This window comes from Schistocerca piceifrons, chromosome 8, assembly GCF_021461385.2.
Source record: "Schistocerca piceifrons isolate TAMUIC-IGC-003096 chromosome 8, iqSchPice1.1, whole genome shotgun sequence".
Lineage (NCBI taxonomy): Eukaryota > Metazoa > Arthropoda > Insecta > Orthoptera > Acrididae > Schistocerca > Schistocerca piceifrons.
In genome coordinates this window covers 491,697,514-491,712,130 of record NC_060145.1, presented here as the reverse complement: position 1 = coordinate 491,712,130, position 14,617 = coordinate 491,697,514, and the positions used below count along the sequence as shown (strand labels likewise).

The 14,617-nt window shown below is 38.6% G+C and overlaps 1 protein-coding gene across 1 annotated transcript; it reads left to right on the top strand.

Moving 5' to 3' along the window:
- The first annotated feature begins 13,531 nt into the window (after positions 1 to 13,531).
- LOC124712489 (protein ZBED8-like) lies at positions 13,532 to 14,095 on the top strand. The gene has a single exon (XM_047242784.1). It carries the CDS (start codon positions 13,532 to 13,534, stop codon positions 14,093 to 14,095), a length of 564 nt encoding a protein of 187 aa, XP_047098740.1.
- The last annotated feature ends 522 nt before the right edge of the window (positions 14,096 to 14,617 follow it).

The following is a 14,617-nucleotide window of genomic DNA, read 5'->3' as shown; positions in this document are numbered from 1 at the left end:
AAGAAGACACCAGTGCCGTATTAATGCACATAACAAAAACCAAAATATGTAGTGGAACAATTTTTAAATATTTACAGCAATGATAAACAAACTTTTATGTCTGAAAATAGTTTAAGAACAGGAAAACTACACGAGGGCTATTATATATAACACAGCTCAAATAATGCATAAAAATAGGCTGAAGACTGCAGAAGAAGAGGATGATGCTAAAGTTAGGTAAGTGAACATGACAACGTACAATAGAAGAAATTCTGATGGGAAAAATAACGGAAATAACTAAATGTTTTCTTGAGAAAATTTACAGATTGTGTCAAAATAGACATATCAATACTTCTTTTAGTATGTATCTAAAAACAAAGATGATGTGACTTACCAAATGAAAGTGCTGGCAGGTCGACAGACACACAAACATACACACAAAATTCAAGCTTTCGCAACAAACTGTTGCCTCATCAGGAAAGAGGGAAGGAGAGGGAAAGACGAAAGGATGTGGGTTTTAAGGGAGAGGGTAAGGAGTCATTCCAATCCCGGGAGCGGAAAGACTTACCTTAGGGGGAAAAAAGGACGGGTATACACACACACACACACACACACACACACACACACACACACACACACACATATATATCCATCCACACATATACAGACACAAGCAGACATATTCATTTCTTTTAGTACGAATTGATACACTATAATGATACAATGCTGGGCTAGGAATAGTCCTTCCAAAGAGGTTTATGGTAAATGGAGAGTTACAATTATTAGGCAACAGAAAAGTCTGCCAGTTATTTACAAAGAGAGAAAAGAAGGTCAGTAGTAATAGATGGTGCGAGCAAGTACAAAGTTCTTAAAGAGTGTGAAGGATGATGCGCCAGCTGTATGTAGCTACATCTGTGACCAAAACAAAACCACTGATGAACCACTATTGTAGTATTATGAAAACAGTGGCATTGTTCATAAACACCCAAAATCAAAACAAAACATTACATATTATGTATTTATATTGCAATACTTTATGAAAACATGTTTAGGAGAAAATCTGGAGATTTATAATGCAAGATCACATCATGGACAATAAAATCAACACGGGTTGCTGTTGTGGGCTGCTTGTGTATGTGTGAAGTTGTTCTATCTCCATCTATTTGTGAAATGTATAGATGTCATGTTTGTTTCGTTCGTAACCATGTGAAGTGGACGTTTAACAACACATTCAAATATAAGTAAGTGCACAATGGAGTGGTGCTGAAATAAGAGTGAGAAAAAGAGTAAAGAATGTTTCATTGGATTTAAATAACAGCAATGTTGTATAAGTGAACAACAATGTAAGCTGTTCATGAGAAATATTTTGTTGAATTGAATGGATGGCAATGCACCAATAATAGTGTAACAGCAGTATAAAATTTTGTGATTGGAATTTGGCTAGGATATAGTGGACTGCTATAGAGTATTCTAGCAGAAATGGTGGACTGTTAGTTAACAAAAAGACTATCAACAACATAAAGGTGCAGAGTAATGCTACTTTGAGAATCTTTACTATTTAAAGAATAATGTAATTAGTATACAAAGTGTAATTAAAGATTAATGATTTTGGGATATAAGGTTATTCATGAATTTATCGAGAGTAACAATTAGTTGTTTTTCAGTAACAAAATAATTAAGTCTAAGATTATATAAGTCAATTAATAATCTGATAACAAAAAAAGATAAAGTAGATTCAATTTTTGAAAAACAATAACAAATTTCAAGCATAATGGAATGGTAGGGATCTTGAGATGGTAGCTGAAAAAAAGTATAAAACTTTCAGTAAAAATTTGCTTATTTCCAAAATTGGTTGTTGACTGTGAGAACATTCCAATTTTTGGAAACATCAGACAGAGGGAGATGTGCAATACGTCTGGCTTTGTAGCCATCAAATTCAGCTACTAGAAGGTCTTCTTAAAGTAGTTGAGAAGGCAGCAGTGGCAAGATGACGTAATGTGGTGTGAGGTACCAATGACAGATGGTTTGTTCAGTGTGGGTATTGTGAGAAAGATCGCACAAATTTTGGTCCTCCTCCACGACTGATTGCTGCATTCAGAAGTAACACACCAAAGTGATAAACTGCTGTCATTAATATTAGAAAAACTAAACAGTGTATTTATAACAATATTATGAGAAGGAAAGCTGCTACTCACCATACCAGTGGAGATGCTGAGTCACAGATATTCACAATGGAAAGACTCTCACAATTATAGTTTTCGGTCGTTAAGGCCTTTGTCAACACCACACACACACACACACACACACACACACACACACACACACACACACACACACACATATTTACATATTTCTGAAAGCTATAATTGTGAGTGTCTATTTGTTGAGCCTATCTGCGACTCAGCATCACCACTGGTATGGTGAGTGGCAACTTTCCTTCTCATAATATTGTCGCATCCTGGATTTTCCATAATTTGATTTTAAACAGTGTATTTACTTGCATATTACACCATCTCTCAATAGCAGACTATCATTTCATTATTTCAAAAGTGTTAATAACCAACAGAACAATAAACAACTGCTAAAAAACAAGGCAGATGAAGCATACCAGAGATCATCGATCGTGCCTAAGGCTACGGTCACAGTGATTACACTGATGGCCGACATCAGCCAGAGACGGCCAATTATTTCAATGCCACTACATGTGAAGACATTATAGTCAATTTTATTGCCCAAATATACAGACGTCGGATGACAATTGGTGAAATTCAAATCGGTTTGTTTTCTTTGGGCAAATCGACCAACAAACGTATGGAGCATGAGAAACAGGTAAGTACGAAAGAGTGAGTTTGTGGCATCCTGAGGAAAAAATTATCATAATTGGGATATAGAATCAATGGTCTGAAATCACAGCTTTATTCAAAATCTCAAATAGGCAAAATCTTTATTGCAAATTTTAGGCATAGATTATAACCTCAAAAAATAATTTGTTCAAGTGTAAAGGGTGGTGTATCTTATATGCTTATAGCTACTGTACTGGATCTGTTTTGTGGTAGGTTGTCATTAGTCGTATACAAATTATTATTGCTGCTTACTGGCATTTGATGCCAGTAGGTTAGTGGTTCTGTTAATATAATGATGTTTGCAAATGTGGTCTATGGTATGTATCTCCACTTGTAAGTACTTTAGGTTTTCAGAGAATCTTATGCTACACTTTATGTTTGTCTTTCACTCAAGGTCTAAATGACAGTCATCGAATGTTAACTGACATACGTCTGCACAACTTTAAATAAATACAGCTAACCGGTGTTTCTAACTTGCTTTACAAGATCAGCATGAATTCTCAAGTGTGTAACAGACTGTTTCTTCCGTCATCTCATATATTTGTGAAACATGTCTGGTCATTCTGATAACTGAGGACAGAGTGTATAGTACTCACCATGTTCCTCATGAGACAAGAAAGCTCACTCACATGCATTCAGCGTGTTTCTAATTAGTGGAAGCCACTATGCAACACTCACATCCAAGCACAGAGGTCTTGTGGTATCCACCCCACCATGTTGTTGTTGTTGTTGTTGTTGTTGTGGTCTTCAGTCCTGAGACTGGTTTGATGCAGCTCTCCATGCTACTCTATCCTGTGCAAGCTTCTTCATCTCCCAGTACCTACTGCAACCTACATCCTTCTGAATCTGCTTAGTGTATTCATCTCTTGGTCTCCCTCTACAATTTTTACCCTCCACGCTGCCCTCCAATACTAAATTGGTGATCCCTTGATGCCTCAGAACATGCCCGACCAACCGATCCCTTCTTCTGGACAAGTTGTGCCACAAACTTCTCTTCTCCCCAATCCTATTCAATACTTCCTCATTAGTCATGTGATCTACCCATCTAATCTTCAGCATTCTTCTGTAGCACCACATTTCAAAAGCTTCTATTCTCTTCTTGTCCAAACTATTTATCGTCCATGTTTCACTTCCATATATGGCTACACTCCATACAATTACTTTCAGAAATGACTTCCTGACACTTAAATCTATACTCGATGTTAACAAACTTCTCTTCTTCAGAAACGCTTTCCTTGCCATTGCCAGTCTACATTTTATATCCTCTCTACTTCGACCATCATCAGTTATTTTGCTCCCCAAATAGCAAAACTCCTTTACTACTTTAAGTGTCTCATTTCCTAATCTAATTCCCTCAGCATCACCTGACTTAATTTGACTACATTCCATTATCCTCATTTTGCTTTTGTTGATGTTCATCTTATATCCTCCTTTCAAGACACTGTCCATTCCATTCAACTGTTCTTCCAAGTCCTTTGCTGTCTCTGACAGAATTACAATGTCATCGGCGAACCTCAAAGTTTTTATATCTTCTCCATGGATTTTAATACCTGCTCCAAATTTTTATTTTGTTTCCTTCCCTGCTTGCTCAATATACAGATCAAATAACATCAGGGAGAGGCTACAACCCTGTCTCACTCCCTTCCCAACCATTGCTTCCCTTTCATGCCCCTCGACTCATAACTGCCATCTGGTTTCTGTACAAATTGTAAATAGCCTTTCGCTCCCTGTATTTTATCCCTGCCACCTTTAAAATTTGAAAGAGAGTATTCCAGTCAACATTGTCAAAAGCTTTCTCTAAGTCTACAAATGCTAGAAACGTAGGTTTGCCTTTCCTTAATCTTTCTTCTAAGATAAGTCGTAAGGTCAGTATTGCCTCACGTGTTCCAATGTTTCTACGGAATCCAAACTGATCTTCCCTGAGGTTGGCTTCTACTAGCTTTTCCATTCGTCTGTAAAGAATTCGTGTTAGTATTTTGCAGCTGTGACTTATTAAACTGATAGTTCGGTAATTTTCACATCTGTCAACACCTGCTTTCTTTGGGATTGGAATTATTATATTCTTCTTGAAGTCTGAGGGTATTTCGCCTGTTTCATACATCTTGCTCACCAGATGGTAGAGTTTTGTCAGGACTGGCTCTCCCAGGGCCGTCAGTAGTTCCAAAGGAATGTTGTCTACTCCGGGGGCCTTGTTTCGACTCAGGTCTTTCAGTGCTCTGTCAAACTCTTCACGCAGTATCGTATCTCCCATTTCATCTTCATCTACATCCTCTTCCATTTCCATAATATCGTCCTCAAGTACATCGCCCTTGTATAGACCCTCTATATACTCCTTCCACCTTTCTGCTTTCCCTTCTTTGCTTAGAACTGGGTTTCCATCTGACCTCTTGATATTCATACAAGTGGTTCTCTTTTCTCCAAAGGTCTCTTTAATTTTCCTGTAGGCGGTATCTATCTTACCCCTAGTGAGATAAGCCTCTACATCCTTACATTTGTCCTCTAGCCATCCCTGCTTAGCCATTTTGCACTTCCTGTCGATTTCATTTTCGAGACGTTTGTATTCCTTTTTGCCTGCTTCATTTACTGCATTTTTATATTTTCTCCTTTCATCAATTAAATTCAATATCTCTTCTGTTACCCAAGGATTTCTACTTGCCTTCGTCTTTTTACCTACTTGATCCTCTGCTGCCTTCACTACTTCATCCCTCCAAGCTACCCATTCTTCTTCTACTGTATTTCTTTCCCCCATTCCTGTCAATTGTTCCCTTATGCTCTCCCTGAAACTCTGTACAACCTCTGGTTCTTTCAGTTTATCCAGGTCCCATCTCCTTAAATTCCCACTTCCCACTTTTTTGCAGTTTCTTCAGTTTTAATCACCATACGAGTTTAAAATCTAACATACTTCATACATAGAATAGATTCTAACCTAGCCTAGCCTAACCTAAAGTTCTTGACTCTGCCAAAAACTGACGAAGGGGATTAGATGCACTATGACTATGCTGGTGGCCGATGTTATCGGGTGACCTCTGGTGATGGTGTTCGATGACCGTTGTCAGTGCCATTTTGACTGAAGCTTAATTTGCCAGTTCAGCAGTCTCAGAAGACAAACACGTCTGCCTTAGTCGGTAGTGGTTAAGGAATTAATAGCAATTCCTGGTTATCTGAATGTGTAATTGAGAACAATTTGATGGTAACTATGCAAATATGCAATTCATTATTTTGTTTATTTTTATGAACATATGAAGAATGGAAATTATTTGTGATTCATAAAAAGGAATATAATTGTGCAGTTTCTCATATCCTGCTAATAAAAAGTGTGTGGCATCTCATATAAACAATCTAATTGCAGATTTAATTATTTATACAATATCAGTTCCTTGCTAAGAGTTTATTACAGTCTAAAAATAACGGATTCAGAACAAATGTGCTGTTTCCTGCGCAGCGGCCAAAAACTATAGAAGACTGCAGGTTGGTAAACATTAGTTAGAACTTATGCATTCCACTCGGGGCACTGGAGGCAAATACGCACCTCACATGTACTGCAGTCAGTACAAATGAGATCAGTGACACGTCATCTGTGGTAACGCAGAGAGAGAAATTTTCAAGAGAAGGAATTTACAACATGTTCGTAAATGTCTCCCTCTTTCTTTTAACTTACCATACCTTCTCAATCATTGCTTCTCTTCCACGCTCCTCAACTGTTATCAGTGCCATCTCATTCTTATGCACATAGTAAACAGCCTTTTGCTCCCTGTATTTTACCCCTGCTACTTTCAGAATTTCAAAGATAGTATTCCAGTCAACATTGTCAAAACCTTTTTTCTTGAAGTCTAAATGCTATGAACATAGGTTTACCTTTGCTTGACCTAACTTGTAAGGATCAGTATTAGAATGCTGCAACACACTATGTTTGACAGCTTACAGCTGACCTGTTGAAGTTGGAACCAAGGCACTTCTGTCCAGCCGCACATTTCTGCTTGGTCACATATTCACGCAATGCTCGCTCTCCACTCTCCAGACTCCGGATATGCACAAATACATGGATAACCGAGCAAGACTGGTCTCACTGACATGTCGCCTCGCTGCACTGCACAAAGCAATCAAACTTCTGATGGAGAAACTTAAAATTAGGTAGCCTATAGAAATATATTATTTCTAGCTTGACCATTTACCTCACTTTTTGCACTAGTGTCTGTGCAGAGAAGAAAAAAAAAAAACATCCTGATCATTTCCAGGTGTGGGATTCTTGATGTTTAGCTTTAATGTGGGATTCAGCCTTTCCCTTCTGCCAAGTTGTTTCAATTTTCCACTTTATTACAGTCCTTTTTTATCCATTTATGACTACCTTGTTGCTGTATTTGTTGCTTTAAAATTCAGCTCAGCAGGAGTGTTACTCTTTCTTGCTTTTTGGTTGTTTCTGCTCACATGCTGGTCCATAACTGTCTGTCTGTTCTTGTTTGCTACTTTCCCTTCAAGACAGTCATTATTTACTTATCCTTTCACTTCAGGACAGTTGATTTTTAACCACTTGTTCATATGTATGCTTCATTGCTGTACTTGGTTTTTCTATTTTCGCCATATGTATGAAAGAGGCACTCATGTTTCAAATGTGAATCTTTCTTCAGTTGTTTAACTGCAGACCATGTTCTGCACATTCATTTCTTCGCAGTTATCTGAGTTCAAAATTCACTGACTGGCTCTTCCCATAAACATTTGTAGCAGTACTGATTTTTTTTCCTGTCCTGAAGTGATGTCTCCTGGGCAGACACATCCACTGATTTTAGTATCCTGGGCTCTATACTTTAGAAATCATATATACTAGATTAGAGAGGCAAAAATCAATTAAAGAAGTCCTTCGTATTGATGTTCAACTCCTCACACTGTTTTTGTCGATTTATTTGGAACATTACTCCTGCCGGCAACCTTCTGTTTAGTATTTGAACAGAGTTACTCATAAGGCATGGTTCAGCTATAGAGTTGTGGGGGGTATTCTGTCTCCCTTTTATAGGTGTAGAGATGGTATCTAGGATTGTCAACAACTTCTGTACTTGTTTTTGGTAATGGTAATAGAGAGCATAAATGAAATTTTTAACTTCTGCCGGGTAAATAAGCACCAATATAGATATCATCTGGAGATTACGATGCATCAGTTGTCCAGCTACATTATTTATTTAATTTAAAATTGCAATAAGTACACAAATTTGCACATCTGTCTCAATTACTTTGCATTGGATCTCAACCATAAAATTTGCTGCCAGAGCACAAGAAGGCATCTGTAATAAACTGCTTGTCCAGTGTCACAGTGTTAACTGATTTTTCGCAGTCAGTTCCACATTTTAACTAGCACAAAGAATTTTCAAATGTTCCCCTACACAAAAGTAGGAATTCGAACTGCTTTTTTATGTGAGCCTCAACATTAAGCCTTCTGAATCATGTAGATGTAATTTATGTCAATAAACACCATCACATCATATCTGTTTTCTATTATACACTTATGTTAAAATACAGGGTGCTTTAAAAAGAATACACATATTACAAAGTATTATTTTGTCCAAACTATCGATCGCTGCGCCTCAGCTCGGCTATTGGAGGAACGAATACATAGTCTAGTTTATATTAATAGCCACTAGATGTCACTTGCCTTCTGTTTTGCTTGGTAACTGTTATATGTTTAAAATAGCTACTCCGCAGCAGAAATCATTTTGTGTTCTCGAGTTTGTGGAGTGCAATTCCATGATTACAGTGCAAAGACATTTCAGGTTGAGGTACCAAACTGATCCTCCGAATGGGTGGAACATTCACAGATGGTATCAACAGTTTCTAGATACAGGATGTGTATGTAAAGGAAAGAGTCCTGGCCACCTCCATGTTCCTGAAGAAAATGTTGCACGAACTCAAACTGCTTTCCAACATAGTCCTTCAAAATCAACTCATCATGTCAGTTGGGAGTTACAGCTGCTAACAACAACAATTTGGCGTGTTTTGAGACGTCGATTGGTTATGAAGCCGTACAAGCTACAGCTGTTACAAGCTGTGTGTCCTGATGACAAACGCAAATGTCTGGCATTTTGTAACGAGATTCTTGATGCTATTGACAATGATAACACTTTCACACAAAGCATTGTGTTCAGTGATGAAGTGACTTTTCATGTTACTGGTCAGGTAAACACACACAACGTTCAAATTCGGGGCCTACAGAACCCACATGCAACCATTGAACATGTACGAGATTCAACCAAAGTCAAAGTGTTTTGTGCGATATCCTAATCATTTGTTTATGACCCATTCTTCTTTGATGGAAACACAGTTAATGGTCAGCAGTAGCTCACTACATTACGAAACTGGTTGTTTACGAGGCTGCATGAAGACAACTTCATTTTTCAACAAGACAGGGCACCCCTCACTGAAGTCACCAAGTGCGTGAATGTCTGAATGAAATTCTACCGAACCACTGGACTGGTTGTCAAGGAACTGGCGACTTAGCATGTCTCAGCTGGGCTCCACGGTCACCGGATTTGACACCCTCTGACTTCTTCCTGTGGGGTTTCGTTAAAGTCAATGTTTATGTACCACCACTCCCACAGAACCTGGAAGAGTTGAAGAACCGAATCCGTACTGCCATAACATCAGTGATGAAGGGCACTCTTGCCCGAGTAGGGGAGAAATTTGAGTGTTGGTGTGATATTGTTCGTGTCACTGATGGAGGACATATTCAACACGTGTAATCTGAACTTGATAAGTTTGTAAATATGTGTGTAAAGTTTCATATTCATATGTCTTAAAGTTTAATAAATATATGCCTTTGAAATACTTATATTCTTTTTGAAACACCCTGTACTTGTCTTGTGTGTTGTATAATGTCATGTGTATATTTTCTGAACTTTTCATCATCTCTTCACCAATGATGACAAAATGTGAACAGTAGAAAGAGAGACTGTTATATAAATAAACTGACAAAGGAAACTGGCCAGCTGCTAATGCACAAATTACTTCAGACATTTGGGCATCCACATTTCCACAGAACCATTTCAAGCAACAACAAACCATCAAACTAACTGTATGAATCCCATTGGCTGTCAATCACTGTCATGCAAGATTGCAGTAGTGTGTTGAACATCCTGATTTGGGCCAACTGTGCTCACTTACATACTCCTGTTGATCAGTAACCACAGTGACAGATCATTTGTCCGCTGGGAGCATAATGTTGGAGTCATCAGTTTACCGGTGTGGTAGATGACCTACTGGAGTGTGTAAGTGAGGGTCTATGCTCCTTTTCTCAATGTTGACCTCATCCCTGACTTCTGGTCAGCACTATGCCACAATTCTCACCTTAGCCTTCACTGGACATAATTACCCCACCAGCCTAGTTCAAAAGCAGAATTTCCAGGCCATCACATCCAATCCTAGTACTGATGAACCCTCCAAAAACCAATTCAGGAGTCCACCTCTTGTAACTCAGTACTACCCTGGTCTTGAATTCATTAATCAGCTATTTCGACAGTGCTATGACAACCTAAAATCATGGCCTGAAATGAGTTACATTCTATCTGACATTTTGCCCACTACACCTAGAACAATTTCCCATACCTCCCCCCCCCCCCCCCCTCTCCCCAAATCTCTGCAGTATCGTTGTCAGACCTCCAAGTGTTGGGAATGCCGACCACCCTCTACCCTCTTGAAAGACTTGTAAAGTAGGCTGCAGACCAAGTAGGGGTCAGCTTTGTTGGTTCTACTGTATATGCAGTCTCTCATTGTCACCCACCAGCTGACCTCACCTGAGCCAAAAGAGGTCATTGTGTACAAGAACTAGAAATAGTCCGTGACATATCCTGAAACAAGCATTCTATATAGCCCTGCGCTGAGGCTCAGGCAGGTGCACACAGAGTGAGCCCCTTGGTCCAGAATCTGAGAGCTTATACCTCTTCATCAATCGGGTGCTCATTCCAGTGTCATCATGACAGTCCACCATCAGCATACCACCGAGACGTCGACCCAGATACTCTTCACGTCCTCAGCCACCCATTAAGGTGGTGTGGTCTTTGATGCCACTCAGCAATAAGCGCCAGAGCAACTGTTTTGTTGTATAACAGGAACAATGGAGTTTTTTTCCCTCAGAATTGGACAGTGGATCGGTTACTTTGTATGTCACATGAGACATTATGTTGGCAGTTTAGAGTTAATAAAATCCTTACAAATGACTTTGAACTTTTTCTGTCCATAGCCGCAGACATAGCAGACCCTTTGCTCATTCTGCACCCATTGACATACCATACAGTTACTACCCCTGTGACTGTCCCCACTGCACGACCTGACATCCTGTCAGCCCCGTACCAGTTAGCATGTAAGCTCTGTTCAGTCTTCTTGGTTAGTATGACTACCACCAAGTTATCTGTTAGGATGAATGGGCATAACAGAGGATATGTACTTGCAACACACAATATTCTGTTACAGAGCATGCTCTACAACATGACTGTTATGATCTCAGCGCGCTTTTCAGCATGCGTCATCTGGGTTCTCCCTCGATACCAGTTTCTCAGAACTCCACAGGCTGGAACTGTCGTTACAACATATCCTTGATCCTCATCATTCACCTGGCCTAAATTTACATGAATTTCTTCAGTCTCAGCATTTATTTTCAGTAAGTATTCCTTTTCTTCACTCCCTTTTAGTTTTACACACCTTTTATTTTCTGATCTGACTGTTTTTCACTCCCCCCAACCTTTCTAACATGAATAATGCACTTAGCCTTCTGTTCTTATTAACTCTTACATAATGTTTTTTCAGTAATCTCCATTTTCCTCATTATCCTGTCAAACCTTTAAGCTTATAGGTTTTCAAATCTCATCCAGTGCAGTCCCCAACAATTAGTATTTCCTTCTATCCCGTCTGGTAAGACTCCCCTGACCCAGGGTTTTGGGCAAATTTTCCACGAATCCTCCTATTTCCTAAACCTCATCAATCCTCTTCCTTCATACCTCATTCTTTCCCTTCAACCCTTCTTCCACAAGAAGGAGCCACTTACTCCAAAACCATGAACATTTTCATAACTTTTAATATATGCTTTCTCCTGCTGTCGCTTGGTGAGCCTATTTTTTACCTATCCAGTTACATTTTCAAACACTGATTATTTTCACTGATATATCAGTTCCTATAGTATGCTTAGTTGCATTTAAATGTTCATCTGATACCACACTGTTAGAACTTGGGTTAAAATGTTCTTTATAGCACACATAAAACAATCTTCCTCTCCGGCTGATATACGTCCTTTCCTTGATAACTGATTTTGTATATTCTTGAGTTACTGTATTCATCCCTCAGAAAATTCTCTGTGTTTCAAGTCATGTCTGAGAAAATTATTAATCCAATATGTGACTTGTAAAATTTCACAGAAAGTAAAGTTTCAGTGGAAGTAACTGATGAGAGTTCTCGGAAAGCAGATTAATTACTCATACAAGAAGAATAGAAACAAAATATAACTGACTTTAAATCTGTTGTGAGATTATTAACTAAGAAGTGTTCTAAATGATACAAAAACATTGCTGTATTTTTAACGTTTACTGCCCTGTGATTCTAACACTAAGAAGATTACTCAAAAACTTACAGAATCTGTAAGTATGAAGATGCTACTGTAAAAGTTTTGGAGTTGTATTCAGATGGGAAATATAAGAACAACATACTTCGTCACAAAGAAATAATCCAACCAGCCTTTTTCATAACAGGAATAATGTTGATTAAGAATATCTACTATCAGAAAGTCCTTTTAATGTGACAATTTAGAATTATCTAATGCTATACACCAATGGTCGGCAACACGTCAGTCGCAATCTACTAGTAGATCATGAGTGCTTATTTGGTAGATTGCATGGGTACTGAGAGGGCAAAAGAAAAATTGTTGAATAATATCATCCATTGTGCATACTCGACACAAGTTGTTTTGTTTGTTAATAACAGTGTAGAAGTGGTACCAACATCTACCTTGAACCTCTAAAATTTTTTGCCACATTAGTTAAATCAGCCACCATCTGCACGCAACTCATTGCTGCACTGTTTCATTCATCTTTGTGAAATGTGTTAGATACGTGTCAGGAGAAGGCGGCGAGTTTTGTGCTGCGTACCACCAATTTCTGCAATGTAACAGAGCGTGGAAAGGACATAGGTAGAACTTCTTTGTGCCGTCAGTACTCATCACTGAGCATGCATATTTGCATACCTTGTTGACACTTTTTGAGAACGTATGAGTAGTGCAGCGACTTCACGCATAATGAGTTGTGTATCAAAAAAACATAAAATTTATCATTTTCATTCCGAATGGGAACACAAATTTTTTGTAACAGAAAGAAATGGCACATGCATTTGTTTATTGTGCGGCGCTAAGATTGCATTTGTGAAAAAGACAATGTCAAGAGACATTTCAAAACTGTGCATCCACATGTTAACACCGAGTTTCCTGTAAACTCCTAACTGAGAAAAGAGAAAATCAAGAAAGCACAAATGGAGCCCCAGCCTTGAGAGGTTCTAAAAGTGGTTTTATTGCTCTGTGCCAAAGAGATGAAAGTTTTCCAGCATTTTTAACTTATCACTGTATTTTACATCAGCAGTCTCTGTGTGGAAAGTTTTTAAATCAATTAAGTTTTCAACAAAGCATGTTCACAAAACCAGTAGACAAAAGTGTTGCTGCCACCCTTGCTTCTTATCGTGTTTCGAATGTAATGGCGAAAAGGAAGAAACCCTTCAAAGATGGTGAATTCGTAGAAGAAGCATTTCAAGAAGCTGCTGACGAGTTGTTTCATAATTTCAAGAACAAGTCTGAAATAGTTGCTGCCATCGAATTCATTCAACTTTCATCAAGAACGGTCACAAGGAGAGTTGAAAAAAGGTCTAATGATGTTTTCTTTCAACTGAAAACAGATTTGGATGAGTGCTGTTATTCTTCAATGCAATTAGATGAGTCCACTGATGCAACAGGTACTGCTCAGTGGCCAGTTTTTGTAAGGATGGTTTTTAATAACTTTACTGTCAAGGAAGAACTTTTGAAAGTAATTTCTTTGAAAGGCCATACAAGAGGAGAAGATATATTTTTTGCCATGAAGCAACTCATTCTATCAAAGAAAATACCTATCCACGAGCTTGTAAGCATTAGCACAGATGGAGCCCCAGCCTTGAGAGGGTCTACAAGTGGTTTTATTGCTCTGTGCCAAAGAGATGAAAGTTTTAACTTATCACTGTATTTTACATCAGCAGTCTCTGTGTGGAAAGTTTTTAAATTTGAATGAACTTATGAATACTGTTGTAAAGATAGTCGACAAAATTAGTTCTCATTCTCTTCAAAGAAGCAAACAATGGAAAATCCAGGATGGATGTAATAATACCAGAGATGTAAAGCTGCTACTCACCATATAGCGGAGACGCTGAGTCGCGATAGGCACAATAAAAAGATTCGCGCACACACACTCATGCAGTTGCATTTGCGTGAGTGTGTGTGTGTGTGTGTGTGTGTGTCTACTGCTGACAAAGGCTTAATGGCCGAAAGCTATGACTGTGTGAATCTTTTATTGTGCCTATCACGACTCAGCACCTCCGCTATATGGCGAGTAGCAACTCTACATCGCTTCAAACAAGAGTTTTCAAAGATTTGGCAAATTAACTAGAACTACAGTAGGGAGATTTACTGCTCAGCAAGGGAAAAGTGCTGCAACATTTCCACAAGCTTTTACCGGCTATCAAACTGGTTTTGCAAGAACAAGATGAGAATAGTCTGTCAGCTTCTATTGAAGATCCTCTCTGGCTTATGAATT